The sequence below is a fragment of the Engraulis encrasicolus genome, chromosome 1 (genome assembly GCF_034702125.1).
Source record: "Engraulis encrasicolus isolate BLACKSEA-1 chromosome 1, IST_EnEncr_1.0, whole genome shotgun sequence".
NCBI classification, from domain to species: Eukaryota; Metazoa; Chordata; class Actinopteri; order Clupeiformes; family Engraulidae; genus Engraulis; species Engraulis encrasicolus.
Genome location: NC_085857.1, coordinates 34,895,485 through 34,916,684, shown reverse-complemented (window position 1 = coordinate 34,916,684; position 21,200 = coordinate 34,895,485). Strand labels below are relative to the sequence as shown.

The window sequence follows — 21,200 nt, the reverse complement described above, 5'->3', positions numbered from 1 at the left end:
CAAATTAATCAGCTGCCAAGTGAACGTGACTATTTGTAAAACAAGCCTGCCAGCGCGATTTAAACTCCAATGTGGCCCCCCTGTCGTTGAAGCTGCTCCCAACAGTGATAGTGTTGAGCTACATTAACTATTTTGACCGAAAAATCAAGTAGAACGAAGGGATACTTTCTCCACTGCTTCCAAGTAGACTGCTGCTGCATGGCGAGCGTGGGTTGTTGCTAGGGTTAGGGTTAGGGTTAGGCTGCCACTGTGCGCAAACTTGACATGAAATACGCATGGCAATCGTTGGTGCAAGCAATATGCATGCGTAAGCATCCTGGGCCTTATCCCCTTGTCAGATACAATGCGGGAACATAGGACCCAGTCCCATACGAAGACAAGGGAACATGGGACCCGGGGACCATAGGTACGCTCCCAGCCTGCATATGCTGGAGAGCATGGTGGAGCAGAAGTGGGCACTGAATGTGTGGCCTACGCAGGGGAACATGGTCTTGACAGTGTTGCCAAAAGAAAATCAGAAGTCGCTACGGGCTTGCTGAAAAGTCGCTAGATGATGTCATGACATTACGTATGACATCACGTCACGCTGATCTACAGAAAACGTGCCCACATGCCTTCGTCCACAGTAGAAATGGGCGGTGCTAGCTACTTTTTGGAATTCAGAGCTAATCTGCAGCCCTGCTTACTGTAACCGTGGGAAACGCTTCTGACGGCGGCGCAGAGTCAGAATTATGTGGGAAAACGATGAATTTGTCACTGAAAATGCACGTTTTAAAAAGTCGCTAGATGCACCAAAAAGTCGCTAAAAGTGCTGGGTTTAGGTAGAGACGGGACAGTCGCCGCCATCTTGTTGACACCTTCGGGGTGCTATTTGGCGATTAGTGAGACCAGATCTGAGAGTCAATGGGAAAAATGAATGGGGAAACTGAGTATAGGAAGGGAGGGAACCCAGCGGTTGTGAAAACCATATGGTTGAAACCACTGTGAAAAACTGATCAATCTAGACTACTTGGTTGTGTCATACGAGTCAAAATAAAGCTTTTTAAGCCACTTTTCTCAGGGTTTTCTCTCAAACCGTTTCTGCCGTAGTGCATCATGTGTCACTTCTTTCTCTACCCCCCACTGAACATGCATTGTGAGGTGTTGTGGGAAGGGAGACTGATTTGCTTCTCACAAGACAAGCGAAATAGTCGCTAGATTCGGCCAGATTGAGCCTGAAAGTCGCTAAGTCGCTAGATGATTTTTTTTGTCGCCAGAGGTGGCCAAAAGTCGCTAAATCGGCAACACTGGGTCTTCATCTGTCTTGACAGCAGATCATGGACTATCAGTCCACTATTAAGTGTATAATTTGATAATTGGCTATAATTCGGCTATCAGTGGATAATTTGATTGCCACACTGAGCCCACTTGAACAAGCTACACTGGAAACTAATAGATCTGACTCTACAATTTCATGCATCATTCTCTGCATCACAGTGCTGAAGATGTTGCTGGAAACTGAAGGTCCTAAGACAAGAGGAATCAAAACACTTCAAAACAGGTCCTAAGACAAGAGGAATCAACACTCCGGAACACAATGCTGAACAGCTTGAAGGACAGATTTGAGAAGGCAGAAAAAGCAAAATGCTTGCTCCTTGCAAAATTGCTAGATCCTCGCTAGAAGGGTCATGCCTTCCTTGGCTCCTGCCACACTGAGGAGTGCAAAGGACTGGATTAAAGGGGAACTCCACTTTTTTGAACATTAAGGCCATTTTGTGAGTGATCTGAAATGTTTTAGAGTCCCCCTCACCGTTTATTTCTTGTTTGCTGCAGTCTCTGTTATTTGGCTGATTTGGATTTTATCTCAACCAGCTTTAGAATGGCCTTCTTAAAATCACCTTAAACATTTGTTTTCGAAAGTCTACAGCTCACAAAGTGGTTAGGGGTGTTCACTAGCAGTCCCTAACAAGTGTCAAGGCGAAATATGGCTTCTTTCATTTTTTATTTGCCATTTTGTGAAAGAAAGTGAAAGTGAAACTTAATTTACAAATTGCTACATAAAACACACATAAAACACCACAGATGCCATATTGTTAAGGAACACCAGTGAATACTGCTGAACACTGGTGAGTTGCATATTCTTGAAAACAAATGTGAAAGGTGATTTTAAGAACAGATTTGGACATGCCCATAGACAGCCATTCTAAAGCTTGTTGAGACAAAATCCAAATTACAGACTGCAGCAAACATGAAATAAACGGTGAGGGGGACTCTAAAACATTGCAGACAACTCAGAAAAGGGGCTTAATGTTCAAAATAGTGCACTTGTCCTTTAAGGAAAAGCATACCAATCTGTCTGAGGCTGCAAAGCAGAACAGGGCTTCATCAGAAAGCCAAGGCTAAGACCCAAAAAAGAGAAGGGTGGAGGAATTAGTGGAAGAAGGAGTGGAGGAAGCCGCTGGTCCCATCTGACATGTTGGAATAGATGTATGCCAACCTTCTTGGAGCACAAGGATGACCAACCCCAGATGAAACTGGTGAGGAAGAGGAACTGTTCACACAACAGCTACATCAGTACTTGAGAGAGCCATTGATTGGCCAGAAAATTTCTCAGCCCACCCCCATCCTCTGTTCCCAGTGAGAGGGTTTTCAGAGAGGTCAGACACAGTCAGAATATCATGAAAAAGTTGATTTATTTCCATAATTCCTTCAATAATGTTTAACTTTCATGGATTGTAGATGCATTACCCACACTTCGAACTATTCCAATCATTCATTTGTTTATTTTATATTTTGGCCTAACTCCATTTGTGCCCTGCCCTGCTCTTAAAAATATGTGTGGGAAAAATCATTCTTCTAATACATTTGCTTTACTAGCGTTGGTCTTATCCAATTTCCATTAAGGAATTGGGCACTTGTTTTAGAAGCACTTCTTGAGGTGTTTGTTTAAATAGCTCATTTTACATTATGCCAACAGGTCAATTTGCAACGCCTTATCCATTCACAGACTATAGGCTTATTGCTGGCTTACTCAATGTTCCAAGAAGACAGTGGGAAAACCAATTTAGTCATCAAGACTGATTGGCTTTCAATTTGACTCTCCACTGGCCATGTGTAATTAGTAACATTGTCCTGTCTAGCCAATTTGGCCATTTGGCACGTTTAATTGGCAAATGGGCTGATCACGCTTAACCCATGTCCTCTGTCTGTTTCTCTGATTCTCAGTTCTCCCGAATCCGCCAACTGCACGTCTGACTGACGAGACACTGCCTCCACGAAAGGATCCCCACTACGAGAACAACTCCTTGCCACCAAACTGGAGCTGGTCCTCGAAGGTCATCGATCCGTAGACTGACTAATAGGGTTTTCACACCTGGTCCCCTTTAAGTGAACCAAACATGATTCCCTCTGTTCTGACAACGCCCCTGAACGCTGAGGACAGTTTTTTTTTTTGAGAAGGACAATGCTAAAGCCACTTAGCTTGGCCAATCAAGTTGTGGATGGAGGACCACCAGATCAATACCCTGGCATGGTCAGCCCAAACTCCAGGCCCGAACCCCCTTCAAAACTTCTGGAATGTGATCAAGAGGAAGCTAGATGGTCACAAGCCATCAACACAAGCTCAGCAACTTGAATTCTTGCACCAGTCCTGGAATAATGTCATCCAAGAACAATGTGAAGGAGTAATGGAACACATACCAAAACACATGATAGCTGTCACTACAAATGGGGCTTATTCAACCAAATATTGATTTCTGAACTCTTCTGAAGTTAACACATTACTGTTATGTTGTTTTAAAGTTAATATCATCTTGTTTCCTTGGCTTTTTTGGGATTTGGACACATTGCATCTTATGAGTTATTGTGACCATTTGAGATTTTCTGCAAATAAATGATCTAAATGACAATGTTTTCTTCCAAAATTCAGAGGAAAGGTTGTCAGTAGTTTATAGGATGAAACAACAATGTTTTACTCAAACACACACACCTATCTATTCGCAAAATCAGAAAAAAACTGAACATTTTGAAGTGGTCTCTCAATTTTTGCCACGGCTGTATATACGTATATAATACAGTATATGTCTATATTATGCCACATAAATGAACATGTCATTCCACTGGATGTGCTGTAACTTGTGCCTGCTTTCAATGCATAGACACGTTCAAAAGCTGTCTGACGTCCCGTAAAAATGTTTACACTGGCATCAAAAGCAAACTTCATCTATCCCACTGCAACTTATTCCTGCTTTGAATGCATTGAAATGTCCAATGTGTCTGAGTTCAAGAGAGTCTTTGTGCACAAGCACTCAGCACAGGCTAGCTATGGCTGCAGCCGACGGGCCCTCACCTGCCAGGGGGCCCCCAGTTGGCCAAAGACGGAAAAATCGATGTAATTGCAGAAATGTAAGAAGATGCAAGGTATTGATAACTTGGTGTGCGTGTGCTGTGTCAGGTGGAGTTTTAAATCTTATTAATGACGCCATCTGCAATTTTGTTACGAAATTTGCCTTCCGTGGGGGCCTACAGTAGCCTGTAGCCTAGGGGCCCTGGGGCCTTCTTAATCCGGTCCTGTGCAGCTGTAAGACAGGAAAACTTGATCAAAGATGAACGTTCAGAAAACGCTGCACTCTGCTTACTTTTCTTTTGTTTTCCTATTTTGTTTCCTGAAGTGAACAGGGCGTTTTGTATTGGGGAAAAAAGAACAGTAAGCAGTGTGCTATGTTTTCTGAACCTTCATCTTTGTTCATAGGTGTCGGAAGCGACTGTTGACACCGTCAAACAGTCTGGCAAAAGCCAAGAGGAACGCGTCTCCGTGGAGGGTGGGAGATGGTCTGATCTTACTCTGTCATTTAAATTCCTTGGAGTTCCGAATTCAAATTAAAACCCATATTGTGCTTTATTAGCATGACTGTTTTGATATAGGGTCGCAAAAGCATACAAATAACAAAACGAAAGTGTGAATATAGTTACCCTAACCAATCAGTAACAGACTTTGCGGGTGAGTTCTGCGTCACCACTCTCAAATATTTGCTGATTGGCTAAACACTAAGAGAACCGAGGTTGAGGCTTTTGCCAGATGATGTGCGGAGCCAAAATCTTTGGGTGGAGTACATAGGATGGCGTAGCCAGTCTAGTCTGACCCCACCTGCAAAAGGCCCATGGCGTCGTTCATGAATGCACCCCCGGAGGCTGGAAGCCACCTTGTGCTCTAACAAAGCCACGCCCTCCTGGTGACACAACACCTTCATCCTTGCTTCTAGTCAGGCCAGGAGGAACACGAATATCGTTTCTGAGCTCTGGAGAAATCGGGAGCTCCATCCACTTTGTTAGGAAGCAATCAACTCTGAGCAGCTCCAACGGCCCTGGGTAGAGGCGTGTTCAAGGCAGTGACGTGGTTTAAGTGGAGACGTTCCATTAGGACTAAGAAAATATTTGGTTTAAACTTCAGCACAGCCTTTTCTGGCCTCGACTAAAAGCAAACCGAGGGAGGAGAGTTAACCAGGCCATTTGGGAAACACTATTCGTTATCTTTTTGGTTAGACCAACATCTCGGTACAAGATTTGAATGTTGATGATAGTCAGGCAACTTGTGCTCAGTCATGACTAGTGGCTAAATTGGGGGAAGCCCCTCTTTACTCACAGTAGTCAATATCCATCCATGACATTTACATTACACATCCATGACACTCTATTATTTGGTGTGTGTGTGTGTGTGTGTGTGTGTGTGTGTGTGTGTGTGTGTGTGTGTGTGTGTGTGAGTGAGTGAGTGAGTGAGTGAGTGAGTGAGTGAGTGAGTGAGTGAGTGAGTGAGTCTTTTGACGCAGGCCTTTTTTTTGGGGGGGGGGGGGTATTCACGCAAATGCAAAATGGCAAAATGGCAGTACAGAATGACATTGGCGCATGGAGAAACTATAGGCCTAGGCCTACATTTCAGCCATTTATATTTTGAGAAATAAGGCTACATAACATTTTACCCATGATATTAGAAGTACATTGTCATTTATATATTAAAAAAAAAAAATGCAGTGCAGTGAATCATTTCTGTTTACAACACAGTTTCATTCGTCCCTCATGCAGGGGTCTATGTAATGAAAAAAATAATAAAACAAAATAGGAGCAGAGATAAGAATGTAAGAGTACTGTGAAATTGTTAACGCATAGACAAAAAGGGTCTAAGAGGGCAGGCTATGCCTTTTCCCCACACACACATAGGCATACACATTCTACATGAGGGGTGCTGGTCACAGGGCCAGTTTTTCCCAAATTCCTCCCATTAAAAGGGCTGAACAACATATTACACATTTATGCTTATATTTACATTCATTACACATTAATTTCTATATGCAGACCGATGTCTCCTCTGCCGTGTCAATGAAGGCCTGTCACCTAACTCATTACAACTGTAAAACAAAGCCTGGGGAGTGTTAGTAAACTCATCCCAACTGTCCCTTCTCTCAAGGTTTTTTTTTTATTGCTCCCAAACCCAAGTTAACTACAACAACTTGACTAGGCTTTTGATCCCTCTGTCTTTCAAGCACTTGTGGTTTTCTCTATAGGATGTATTTACTCCAGGAGGAAAATGCGAAGGAAATCGTAATTCAAATCGTTTTTAACAAAAACGGAAATCGTAAAAAAAAAAAAAAGTAATTTTTTTTTTTTTAAACATTTTCGGAAACTATGGCGGCCAAAGTTAAAGTGGAAATGAAGCAGTGACCTAATATAGGGGTCTATAACACCAGTAAGATAAGCCAGCAAATATATATTTTTTTGATGTCTGAATTTAAGCGGTTAATAAAAAAAATAAAGCACAAATACGTAACGTTTCTGTTAACGTTTCCAGCCAACAGCGGGTGACGTCACGCGAATGGTAGTCTCCTATTCTAATGCTGTTATGATAGTAGTGAATTAAACATTTGGGACTTGCGTGGCTGATTATGAGCTTATTTGCTTAACCCAAATGAAGCAAGAATACGTGTTTGGGTGGGACAGAACAAATATGAGGCATGAAGGCAGACAAGACATCCCATCACATGAACCACAGGTAAACAAGCAGCTTTTTTTTTGCTAAGGTGACAAGTACGCTAACACATTTTGGTATGAGCCAACATGATCACTATTCATAATCGTGCGATGTCGTGCAATGTTGCAGTTCCCTACCTTCATCTTCCGATGATTTCGCCAACATTTTCCAAGCACCTGAATTAGGCTACTTTGACATCTCCGTGCCCACGTTTATGGTGTTATCCAGTCAACAATAATCCAAGGCAACAACGCTATTCCAGCCAGTTTGAGGATGCATCCGCGACTTCAATAACATAATTTTACTACAATAGATGCAGCTACTTTAAGCATGCCATAACTTAATGTAGGCCATGATAGTTTAACGTGTCATTTCCCGTGGCATCAACTTCAAATCCCCAAAGCTCCTCCAACTCCGAGAGCGAGACGAGAGAGGGGATGGGATAGCCACACACACAGGCTGCGTCCCTTCCCTTCACAAAGCTTTCCAAACTTCCGCCAATTTTGCAAGTTATTTTCTATTACTGAATTGAACCACATAGCCAACTTAAAGACATGGGCTTTCAGATTAGCGTCCAACAATGCAGGAAAAAGACGTTATTGGTGCCGGTGGGTCACTACAAACCTATGAGATCGAGCAGCCCCAGTCCTGACTCCTGTCCTATGGTGGATGCAATGGGTGGATGGCTGCAGCTATCCCACCATGCTCGTAGCAAAGGCTTTTTGACACAAAGTGATAATGACACTTGGCATTTCTCTTTCATCTGATAGTAGGTATATAACATAGAAAACCCAGGGACAATGTAAAATGAACCCCTCGTCCTTCTTCAATTTTACTGTCACGATTAGAGTCAGTTAGCGCTGTAGTTAGCACACGCTAACGTTAAGTGAATGGAAGGCTACATTAGCCACCAAGTTCTACCATTCGCGTTACGTAGGCGGCGAACATGGCTGCGCCCTTGTGGCGAAACTCGGTAACAACATGTCATTTTTCAGCAAAACTACTTAAAAGTGCAGTTCAACGAACATCCATTCGTTTATGAAAATAAATAAGCCGCCAAAAAATGATAATAGTTGTCAGTGCTTCATTTCCACTTTAAACTATGGCGGGCCGCCTTAGTTTCCTCAATGTATGGGAAACACTGGGCTAAATGTATGTAACTGAGCTATATGGTTATTTTATGTGTATAATTTGGTGTGTGTGTGCGTGCGTGCGTGCGTGCGTGCGTGTGTGTGTGTGTGTGTGTGTGTGTGTGTGTGAGAGAGAGAGAGAGAGAGAGAGAGAGAGGCTAAATGTATGTAACAGTGAGCTATATGGTTATTTTATGTGTAAGTATGTGTGTAATGTCTTGTGTGTAATGTCTTTTTGTATTTATGTACTCTATGTGTATATGCTACTTGACACCTTAATTTTCCCCTGGGATCAATAAATGATACTCTACTCTCTACTCTCTACTCTACATTACATTACATTTAGCAGACGCTTTGGACCAAAGCGACTTACAAGGAGGACATCCAAGCAAGTACAGAGTGCAGGGTCAGCACAGAGTACAGCAGTATACAAGAAGATAGAGAGCAGAAAATAGTGGAGCCCTATGAAGTGTAGTGCAGGTTAGTACCCATGATTAGAGGGGAGTAGAGTTAGTTATGCTATGCAGGGAAGCGTTCTCCAAAGAGATGACATGCTCTTGAGAAAGGCACCCTTCTCCACATTGCTCCAGGAACTGCAACCAATACCCTGTGAGATAGTATGTCACATGGGATAAAAGTGTCAGCTATGTGTTTTTTTAATGCAGACCTAATGACATGTAATGTATCTCCCACCAGTGGCAGGACTATTGTACACACAGCCCCAGGACAAAACACTGATTGGGCCTGCCATACAGATTGCAAAGGTCACAATTGGGCGCCCCTCCACCAATACGAGAGCATCATGAGCCCAGGGGCAAAGGGCCAGCTTACCCTCACCCCACCCATAACTCCACGTCTGTCTTCACCTCAATAACATTTCAATTGCCTTTCAAAAAGTGTTCTGAGAACTGAGGGAAACTGGTCACTGAGTGCTTCCAAGCATTGAATAGACATACGTACATTTTCCCACAATTTAGGACTGTAATGACCTAAATCATTGACAACCTATAAGGCATCTTAATGTTCGATTAGGCCTAGTGCACCATAACTCCTGTTCCCCAACACCAAAATGAACAACAATCAACCTCCCAGACCTAAGTGTCCATTTTGGAAAGGTGTAGGGGGCCACTGATACAACAGGCTACAGTTATGGACTGCATACATCAAGTACATCTGGAATTCGTTTTAGACTTCAGAGGGAAAAAAAATCTGAGGCTGAGGCAAGTATTGGGTAGCCTATGTAGGCCTATGTGATGGATAACCATCCGGGCAGTGGGTTGCTCTCAAAAATCCTCAAGATGGCGCTCTGGGGACAGCACAGAAATGCTGGCATCCCCAGATACCAGGCACCCTGTCCTTGTCGCTGACCACCGGCTTTCTTGAACCATTGTTGTTTTAGGTCACGTTTACGCTTCCAAACCCAGCTCGGCGTGGCCGTCTATGTGTAGCAAACACGAGACGAAAACAGCGCAACAATGTAGCTCGCGGCAGCCGCGACAAATTTGCTCCGTCTCGTCTCACAACCAGTATTTTGGTCTGAGTGAACGTGACTGACTCTGGGTTGTGGGCATGCGCACTAGCTGCCTCACATCTCGTATGTGTGGGGACGAAAGAGGACATCACGGAAAAAAGTCGCCTTCGGCAACCCCACGCAGAGATCCGATCCTTTCTGCCTACTATATAACCGCTGCACCGAGCGCCATGCCGGGACTACCGATACAATCAAGAATTACCAGGCTCCCCGGCACGGATTAGTAGTTGCAAGACACGTGTATATAATACCGTATGGAAGCAGTATGCGGGAAATGGTTGGAGGTTGCTGTGTGTGTTCCGATGAGCGCGGCTGGGCTGAGAACCCGCTGGTATATTGTGATGGACACGGCTGCAGCGTCGCCGTGCACCAGGGTAACTGGCCTTGCTGTATTACAATGTTATTACCGCTTTGGAGGGAGAGGTTGTTACGCGCTTACGTGCGGCGTGTGTACACACTACACAGACATACATACATACGAGGGCGTGCTGCGTCGCTGAGCACTTCTAGACATAGCCGTGGTCGGTGGTGTGCTACTGGATATGAAAAAGAGGCTGTATCATGTAGCCTTATTATTGTGGGTAGGATACATAACGCTCGATAGTCACGGAGCGGTTAGCCATGGTTAGCTTTTTATGGCAAGGCTACAGGGCCTCCCCGAGCATTGTCGCCCCGAAGCGGACTGCTCAAAAGCTCTCTCCACATGCTTTGTTGACATCATGCTGTTTCTTGGTAGCGCCGCTGTGACCATTTTGTCCCCGGTACGCAGAACATTTGCGGAGGAATTCTTGTCTCGTTCAAGTGTACCGTTATTACGCACTCATTGTTGGAGTTGCCTGAGGCACGTTGGGACCCTGTCCTGGAATGATTGTGTATCATCCTTCCACCAGTCCAGTACATACAATCTGTAGACGAATAAGAAACTTTTCAAGCTCAAGTTCATTTTGTCGATAGTCCATGTTATTATAATTTTTTGGATAGCCATGCATCAGATACGGTGTCACAGAAGAGCACAACAGACATCACTAAATGATGATGAAGTGATGAATTGCTTATGGTGATCTAACATCTAACAACGTTTAAATAGAGAGTGTCAAGTGAAACTCATAGGGAGTGGGCGTTCCTTTGTACAGAGAGATAGTTTGTCCTGCTGGTCTGTCAAGACTTTATGTCATAGTTTTCATTTCAAGTCTTTGATATTCTATTTTCATTCTCACTCCTGTGCACACTACATCTAGTGTGTGTGTGTGTGTGTGTCTATGTCTGTGCCTGTGTCTGTGTCTGTGCAGTGCACACAAATGTACAGAATGTATCCCCATCCCCACACATCAGAGTGTATGTGTGTGTGTGTGTATGTGTGTGCTTGCATGCGTGTGTGTGAGTGTGCACGTGCTTATGTGCGTATGTGTGCGCACGTGTGCGTTTGTATGTGTGTGTGCGTGTGTGTGTGTGTCTCAAGTGTGTGTGTTCCCCACGCCTCAAGAGTGGGTGCCATTGTGGCTGTTGTTTTTGTCATGACTCATCATCTCCTTGACAACCTTTCTCACAGTAGGAGTAACTAACTCACGTCAGCAGGTGGTGTTGTGTGGTGTAGTGAGGTTTTGTTTTCCCTACTGTGTTTAACCCGTTAAGACGCGGTGATATAAATTTGCGATTACCTGGACGGCAATGACAAAGTCGTAGTGCATTACTTAAGGCCCTGTGTTATGTCACAGTAGTGTAGTGCTGGTATACATTTTCAATGACTATTACACTGTGCCACTGGAGGTACGGCGTGCATTAAGGGGTTAAATGCTCTATCCAGACTGCTACGACACTGGGCAGTCATGGGTAAGCGGTTAGGGCGTCAGACTCATAGTCCAAAGGTTGTCGGCTCGACTTCCAACCCGCCAGGTTGAGTGGGGGGAGTAATTAACCAGTGCTCTCCCCCATCCTCCTCCACCATGACTGAGGTACCCTGAGCATGGTACTGTCCCATCACACTGCTCCCTTTCCGGTGCCATTGGGGGCTTCCTGAGGCATAAATGCAATTTCCTTGTGTGCAGTGTGCAGTATTCACTTGTGTGCTGTGCAGTGCTGTGTCACAATGACAATGGGAGTTGGAGTCTCCCAGTTGGGCTTTCACTTCACTTTCCGTATTGTGTTTTTAGTGCTGTATCCAGCCTGCTGTGGCATTGTAGAGCAGGGATGTCAAACTCATGGTCCATTCATGCGCTCTAGGAATTATGGTAAACATCACGCGCCTACATGGGAAGCACATACAGTAGGAATGCCTGCCTTAGTTGTGGTATTTTCCACTGGGCAACTTGTAGGACATTTTGATATACAAGTTGCCGAAACTGGATAATATCTACTTTCCAGAGCACATGAAAGGCACTTTTATTTGGCCCGCGAGATCATTCCAAATGTGTATTATTGTTGGCCCACATAGTACACCATTAATTTGAGTGTGTCCAGACTCAGGCCAATAACATCTCACACTCATATACTGTATATGTACAACAGGATATGTGCTAGGTAGGCACATTCGATCTACCATATCCAATGACAACGAGTGTTTGTGAATTTTCCTTTAACCCATTTAAAACAATAATAATAATAATATTGAGTTCAGCCTGTGACTTTGTTCCAGAATTTGGTTTTGGTCCACTGTGAATTTGAGGTTAATTGAGGTTGAGGTTAATTGTAGACTTGTGACAAGATGTGGCTTAAAAAAAATTAGCCCGCTGCTGAATTTGAGTTTTCAATCTTAAGACTTATTCCTGGCTCGGAATTATGACACAGTCTACCTAACTTCACTGTGGCATTTGTCTACTGCGGGGACCTACAGCAACTGGTAGCCAGTGTCCCCCCATACCATCTGAATCCGGCCCTATGTGTGGTGTTCTGATGTTTAGTACTCAATGTTCTGTCCAACCTGCTAGGGCATTGTATCGGTTCTGAGTGGGCAGTCATGGGTAAGGAGGCCGTCAGCCTTGTAGCCCAAAGGTTGCTGGTTCGACTCCCGACCCTCCAGGTTGGTGGGGGGAGTAATTAACCAGTGCTCTCCCCCATCCTCCTCCATGACTGAGATACCCTGAGCAGCATGGTACTGTCTCGCCACACTGCTCTCTTGGGGCGCCATTGAGGGCTGCCCCCTTGCACGGGTGAGGCATAAATGCAAATGTGTTGTGTGCATTGTGCATTGTTCACTTGTGTGTTGTGAAGTGCTGCGTCACAATGACAACGGGAGTTGGAGTTTCCCAATTGGGCTTTCACTAGAGTAACTAACTTACGCCAGCACGTAGTGTTCTGATGTTTTGTGTTGTGGGGCAGCCCTGGCCTTAAAGATCAGAGGGTTGCTGGTTCAAATCCCAACCTTCCACTCACTGGCAAGGCACCTATGCCCACGTTGCTCCTGGGGCTGTAACCAATACCCTGTTCTGATAATAACTGTCTGCTTAGTGACAGTTCGTGTTGTGATGATGGTGACGATGAGGATGGTTATGGTAGTAGTGATGATGGGGATGATGATGATGATGCTGTTACTGTTGATGTTAATGATGATGATGATGATGACAGTGATGATGATGATGATGATGGTCATGGTGTATGATGATGATGATGACAGTGATGATGATCATTATCACGCGTATGATGGCGAGGATGACGATGATGATGATGCGGGTGATGACTATGACTATGGTGATGAGGATGATGATGATTATGGTGAATGATAATGATGATGATGACAATGATGGCGGTGATAATGCTCATTATGTATGATGATAAAGATGATGATGATGATGATCACGATATATGATGAGGATCATTATCACGTGTATGATGATGGTGATGATGATGAGGATGAGGAGGATGATAATGGGGATGATGGTGTTCTGTGCTTCTGTGTTCTGCAGCCTGCTATGGCATTGTGCAGGTGCCAACTGGGCCGTGGTTCTGCCGAAAGTGTGAATCGCAAGAGCGGGCAGCACGAGTGGTAAGATACACACACACACACACACACACACACACACACACACACACACACACACACACACACACACACACACACACCACACATACACACACACACACACACACACACACACACACACACACACACACAATCTCTCTCTCTCTCTCTCTCTCTCTCTCTCTCTCTCTCTCTCTCTCTCTCTCTCTCTCTCTCTGTCTTGCTCTCTCTCTCTCACACACACACACACACACACACACACACACAGTATCTCTCTCTCTCTCTGTCTGTCTCTCTCAGACACAGACACACACACACACACAGTCCCACGACTCCCATGACAATTCCCCCCCACACACACACTCCCCCCCTACACACACACAGTCCCCCCCCCCACACACACACACACAGTCCCCCCCTACACACACACAGTCCCACCACCGCACCCCCCCCCCCCACACACACACACAGTTCCACCCCCGTTCCCACCCACCACACCCTGTCAGCCACAGCTTCTCTCCTCCTACATCTCCACTCCATCTCCACCCCATTCCTCCTCCACAGCCCCCCTCCCCCACACACACACACACACACACACACACACACACACACACACACACACACACACACACACACACACACGCACACGCACACACACAAACTTGGCACACACACACACACACACGCACACTCACAGACACAAACTTGGCACACACACACACATAAACTTGGCACACCCACCACATCTCTCCCGTACATATCCCCCACACACAGACACACACACACAGACACACACACACACACACACACACACACACACACACACACACACACACACACACACACACACACACACACACACACACACACACACACACACACACACACACACACTTGGCACACCCACCACATCTCTCCCGTACATAGCTGTGTGTCCTCTCCCACACACACATATACTCACTCTCACCACATACATACACCCACAGCCTCTCTTCTCTAAATGCTGTAGGCTATGTACACACGCACACACACACACACACATGCACACACACACACACACACACACACACACACACACACACACACACACACACACACACACACACACACGCACAGACACGCACACACACACACGTACACACACACACACACACACACACACACACACACACACACACACACACACCAAGGGTACACCCCCCCACACACACACACACACTCACACACACAGACACACACACACACACACACACACACACACACACACACACACACACACACACACACACACGTACACACAGCCTCCATAGACTATGTCACTTCAGCCTACTCTCCCATGTCATTACCACCAGGTGCTTAGTCATCACTCACACACTTCTTCTTCACTCCCGGGGCAGTAGAGCAGTGCAATCCAATTCATATCGTGATATCGATATTGCTTGTTTGTTCTTTGTGGGGTTTCTGTCTGATCTGTACTGGTCTGTCCTGATGTGGGTTTTTGTGTACTTTATGTGACTAACTGTGGACCAAGAGCAGGGGCGTAGGCAGAAATAATAAAACAGGTGGGCCCAGAAAAAATCGGACGGGCCCAACCCGAAAGCGTGTAGGTAGATATTATAAAACCGCGCTCAAAAATGATACTTTGAAATTGAAATCATAGAAATCACAGAAGATGAACCAGACTTTTTACAAAATGATTAGTTATTGCTCAGTGCTATGCCATTAATTATGGCAAAAGTTGACGGTCAAGTGTGAATTGGGAGGGCCTGGATGTCAAGTGGGCGGGCCCAGGCCCACCCAGGCCCACCCTTGGCTACTATGGTATGACCAAGAGTCTGGTGAATAAACTGAATTGAATTGAATTTCTGTCAAACAATATCAAATTTCATAATATCGATTTGAAACAATATTTTTCTCATTTGTCTCTACTGCCAAAAGGTAGGCTAAGCGCAACACATTCCCCTCTGCTTGAGCCATTGAGAGCACAGAGCAGACTTGCTACCCAACACTTATGCAGAACACCACTGTGTGTTTCTCTATGGCCCTCCACTCACACTACTGAAGAGAGGGAAGAAGGTGAATTGGTTATGACAATTATTTGTCTTCAAAAGAAATATCGTCTAAAAAAAATTGTGATGTCAATATTGACTGAAATAATCGTGATACTGATTTTTCTCATAATCGAGCAGCCCTACTAGGCAGCCTTCTGTCCTTGCCTCCCTAATTAGCCTGAGTGTAGGAGTCAAGGAGCACTCACATGCTTACTCATGCACCACAACAAGAACCACCACCTCCGCAACACAGTGAGTTATGGAGTGGCAGGACTTCTCATTTTGAGTGTGGCACACTGTGTTACACTGTAAAATATCGCAGCCAGTTACACGTAAAAAAAAGTAAGTTGCTCTGATGCCTTAAAATTGTTATATAACTCAACTGGAGACTTTTAACTCAACTTGAGGCTTTTCAAGTTGAGTTAACTTACAAAACATAAGGCAGAAGGGCAACTTAATTTTTATGTTTAACTGGCTGCAATGCTTTACAGTGTAGAGCACTAACATGTTTGCTCACGCACCACAGCACCACAACAAGCACCACCTCCTCCACAACACATTGAGTTATGGTAGGACTTCTCATTTTGAGTGTTGATGTTAGCATGCAACTCTGTAAAACATTGCAGCCAGTTAACCCTTTATAGGGCACTCCCTGAAATACCTTAAAATTCAATGGTTTAACCCTAAGCAAAATAACCATACAATTTCCAGTGCATTGTGTGTGTGTGTGTGTGTGTGTGTGTGTGTGTGTGTGTGTGTGTGTGTGTGTGTGTGTGTGTGTGTGTGTGTGTGTGTGTGTGTGTGTGTGTGAACAACGTTTCACCGTGCTGCAAGTCATCAGGGTGTCACCAAAATGCACTGGAAACTGTATAGTTATGTTGCTGTTGTTACTAAAAACAAACAGTTATTATCCTGAAATAACTATGAAATAACTATGAAATTAACATGACCTTACCAACTTATTAGCGATCCGTAAAGTAAAGTGTTACCAAATAACTCTCCCTAACAACACAAATAAAATGAATTAGCATTATATGGCACTTATGCACTATTTATGCCATTCATCTGTATTGGACAAAATTGACTACCCCTATAGGGCGTATGATCAAATATGGTCACCCTGTTTTTCATAAGACATTTTCAATTAGTTTCTGGGCTCCTACAAGAACAAAAATTCTCTAAGTATTTAGCAACATTATTCATCTGTAAAATGTGTGATCTTCATCACTCTATCATTTTTACTTTTTTTAATTTATAGTTGCATCTTTAAAGGAAGACAGGCACAAAAATACACAAATCGTAACTTCCAGTGAACACCAAAGTTTGACTGGCTCTAGGGCACTGTTGACTGGTCAAATGTCATGATGCCTGATCCCTCCTGATTAATTTGATATGTCTCATTTGGTTGTACACCTTTGTATAGAGGAATGGCAGGGCCATTTGTAATAGGTGGGGAAGTGATCAAACATAGCCACTTGCCCTATAAAGGGTTAAACATAAAAAAAGTAAGTTGCCCTGATGCCTGAAGTTTGTAAGTTAACTCCACTGGAGACTTAACTTAACTCGAGGCTTTTTCAAGTTGAGTTCACTTACAAAGGCAGCAGGGCAGCTTACTTTTCTATGTTATAAACCATACGTCTGACACAGTAGTCAGAGGACGTATGTAAAAAATATCAACCACACATACAGTATGTATATAAATAACATGAAATCATCCATGTTCCTCTTTTCTAACTTAGTCTCGCGTGAAAAGATAATAACGTGTTCTTGTCCTAGTTCAAAGTACAGATGACGGGCTCCCTCATAACCACATTGCTTCGTCTTCTGCATTTAGCTGTGGTGCCCTCTCCTTCATCTTTTAGTCTGATTTCACAGTCCAGATGTGTAGCAGGTGCTGTGCAGGTGTTGATGATGGAGAGACTTGCCCCCCTTTTTAACACATGCCACAGTATTCACCCAGTTGAGGAAGTCAGGATGGGAATTCACATGTGTCTGGGTTGCTGTGCAATGTCTGTGTTTGCATGCCCAATTGTCCACAGAGTGGGCAGGTTCACCTCTGACTGACTTGGGTCATTTCCCAGCCCTACCCATAGAATAGAGTTTTTCAATGGGGGCTCTACAGCCCCCCAGAGGGGCATTGGGGAGCCCTAGGATGCTGCTGAGAAGGCTACAGCCGAGAGGTGGCAGTGCTTAGTTGCCATTGGGGTGCATTAGTCTGTGTTATTTTTTAATACCGAAGGGGGGCGTTGGCAGGCTTATGATGAGGTGAAGGGGGCATTGGGAGGCTTATGATGAGGTCAAGGGGGCGTTGGGAGGCTAATGATGAGGTTCAGGGGGCGTTTGTTCAAAAACGTTAGAGAAACACTGCCATAGAGGTAGAACATTAGACTAGAGCTACTGCGGCCTCCTTTCTCACTGCAATCTGTCAGCCATTATTTGTAGGTAGATCTGAGCAATGTAAACGGGTGGGTTCACCTCTGAGGGTTCACCTTTGTCAAAAAATGGCTTGCTAGTGTGAAATTTTCATCGACAGACTGTACAAGGACAATAGTTGAAATGTGCTGCTTAATAGGAAGAACTGATTTTAAAATGTATTTTATTGACTCATGATTTAAGTAGATATTTAGCCTGATATCTCAAATCTGGTCCTTGATTAATGAGCCATTCCGTATTCACACAGTTTTAGACCGTTTATTTGACAGAGGTGGGTGTGTTCTCCATTGATTTGCATTGACTGAAGAGCACAGGTCTACCTACAGAAGACAGACATTGCACTTGCCGTTTTCCATTGAGGTCGCTAATTGTCGTGTCACCTCCAGTCTAATGTTCTACCTCTATGCCCCACCCCTCCTCACTTCCTGTCACCTCTTAAATGTCATGTCAAAGTAAAGGTCAAAAATACTTCAATAGAAAAGAGAGAATTCACATGTGAAATGTGCCGCCACAGCCAGAGGTTGTTATGTAAGGTCAGGTTAGGTTTCGTAGAGTAATTAGCATCCTCATGGTAGAAATTTGCCTTGGAAATCCCTATTGCCAGTTGCAGCCATCGTGAATGGTGGCAAAACCTGAAGCACACCGGAGTAGACTCAATTTCCAGAACAGTACAACATTTAGTATGAACATAACACTAGAAAAAACACGACTGGCACACAAAGATACAACGTACTACACATACACTACAAACATATTGTATAGTATACTGATGAACGGTGTGACGTTTTCCACGTGCGTTACGCGCTTTTGTGGGGGAAAACAGCCAATGCAAGTCAATTGGTGGTGTTGGGAAAGAAAAAACAAAATACAAGGACCTGTAGACTAGCGTTGTCCACGCTCAACATGCCGAAAACGTGTTGTGTTGCCCGCTGTTCAAATGATATAGCCAAACAGACGTGGCTGAAGCATGGCCCGTGCTCATTTAGCCTAGCCTGTGTAGCATGTAAGTAGATGAGACATTCGGTTTGATTTCCCCCATAAAGGGGCGTAACGCACATTTACAAGCAAAGTACCCGGATGGCCGTTCATGAGTATAAACACAGCAACAGATAGAAAGACAGATGTCCAATGCTCAATATTCTCATTAATTTATGTTGTTTTTATCATCTGGCATCTGGTCTGAATGTTTTAATACCTGCTACAACCTAATATTTCCTTTGGAGGCAAATCAAACTTGAACTTGAACTTGAACTTGAACTAGACGTTCAACTCATGCGATCTCCTCCTCCTGCCAGTGGTTGTGTAGTCAAGCAGTCGGTTGCACACTGTCACCTGTTGGCATCTGTGAAACTGGTGAAATATGATCACATAATCTGAAAGCAAACATGCTACCATTGTGCCGAGATGCTCCCCCACAGGGCGAATGACTGGGCCTGTAAATGACCTCAGGGAAATGAATGCAAATGCACCACCCAGACTACAGTCGGTTTGTTTAGCCAGCCTGTTTGTTAGGAAGGTACACTCGGAAGCCTCTCAGTAGTTCACTAATACACCAGTGCTATTCAATTTCAATTTCATGGAGGGCCAAATAGTCAAGTCCTTTAAGCAACTTTTATGCAAATTCAGTGCAATTTTGCAATTTTGTACCAATTAGCTTAACCCCAGCCCCATAGCGCAGCACTATGGCTCTCTGTAATGTCATAGCAATGTTGTTATGATGTAGTTAAGCATTTTCAGCAAGTGAATAGGGTCGCTGGCGACCCCAGCTGCAGTAAGAGGCTACGAAGTTACTCACGAATCAATACATCATTTACCTGTGTCTGTAGGCCTATTCTTTCAATGGGCTTTCACCTTCTACACCACGCCTAATAAGTCAATATTCAAAATATTCCTCAAGTTTCATTACAAAATGGGAATCGCACTTCATCACAACCTTCAGTTAACACTGCAAAATCGTACGAAACAGCACTGAAAAGCACTGCAACTTCCACCGCGATTTTCCTGAAAACCTCAGCATTTTAGATCACAGCTTTTTGTTTTAAATGGCTGCGAATTCCTGGGGTGACTGACTTGAGTGGAGTAGACTGCCCTGGCCGTCAGTGGAGGCGTGGTGCAGTCATCCGTATGAGAGGTCACAGGTGGCAGGCTAAGGTGTCAGACGGGAACAGGGACAGAGAGTCTGCACACTATTTTAGTGCAGACACAGAGAGAGACATAATCACAGACAAATAGACCCACATGCTGTACATGGCAGAGTAAATATAATCAATTATTCAAAATCATTATCCTGTAATCTGGCCGGTACACATTTTTAAAGCCATATTTCTTTTTAGGGGGTTTTATACCTTAATTTTTGACAGGACCATGAAGGAAAGACAGGAAATGAGTAGGGAGAGAGAGAGGGGGAAGGATCCATCGGCAAATGACTCAGGCGGGAATCAAACGTGGGTTGCCAGTGTAGTAACCCAGTGCCCTACCGTTAGGCCACGACAGGGCCCAAAAGCCATAAAGACTTAGACGTAAATGTACAGTATATACATATTTTGTAGAGTTACAGCAGAGAGAGTAGAGAGAGAGAGGTTCCATTGGCCCATTGTTTCCGGGTTCTATTATTGCAAGGGGGGGAGGGGGAAATCCCCCTTTAGGCAGACCTAGGCAGACCTAAGGACTGTTCTATTCAATGCTAGGAGTATTATGACACGCCCCTTTAGGCAGACCGGAACCTGGTCATGTTAGGTGCCCATAGCAACCTATTACATTGGCATATCTCTATATACTTAAATAATCTCTGGTTACAGTGTTTGTAGTGGAGCTGTAATGTTGTGGACTGCTTGCCACTCTTTTACCATCCAGACTCACAGGCTGGTGGCATCTGGTCCTCTCCCTGTTAAAATGACACCATAAAAGAAACCAAATAGTTCATTGAGAGGTTAGCCATTTTGTTAAGACACCATGGGGTGCATCCCAATATGTGACCTTGCCTCCTCCACTTGCCTCCTCCACTTGCTTCTCGTCATGATGACATCACTGACAACAGCATTATATTTCAATATCTTGCAAAAGCTCAATTGTAAAGTCTTTTTCTCATTTGCAATTGGGA

The 21,200-nt window shown here is 44.4% G+C and overlaps 1 protein-coding gene across 1 annotated transcript in view; it reads left to right on the top strand.

Annotated features, from left to right (window-relative positions):
• The first annotated feature begins 9,740 nt into the window (after nucleotides 1-9,740).
• Nucleotides 9,741-21,200, top strand: part of LOC134450646 (protein AF-17-like) — a 96,746-nt gene continuing 85,286 nt past the window's right edge. Inside the window, exons 1-2 of the mRNA XM_063200537.1 lie at nucleotides 9,741-10,035; nucleotides 13,561-13,640. Of these exons, the coding sequence (XP_063056607.1) occupies nucleotides 9,927-10,035; nucleotides 13,561-13,640 (189 nt within the window). The 5' untranslated portion in view covers nucleotides 9,741-9,926. The remainder of the gene's footprint in view (nucleotides 10,036-13,560; nucleotides 13,641-21,200) is intronic.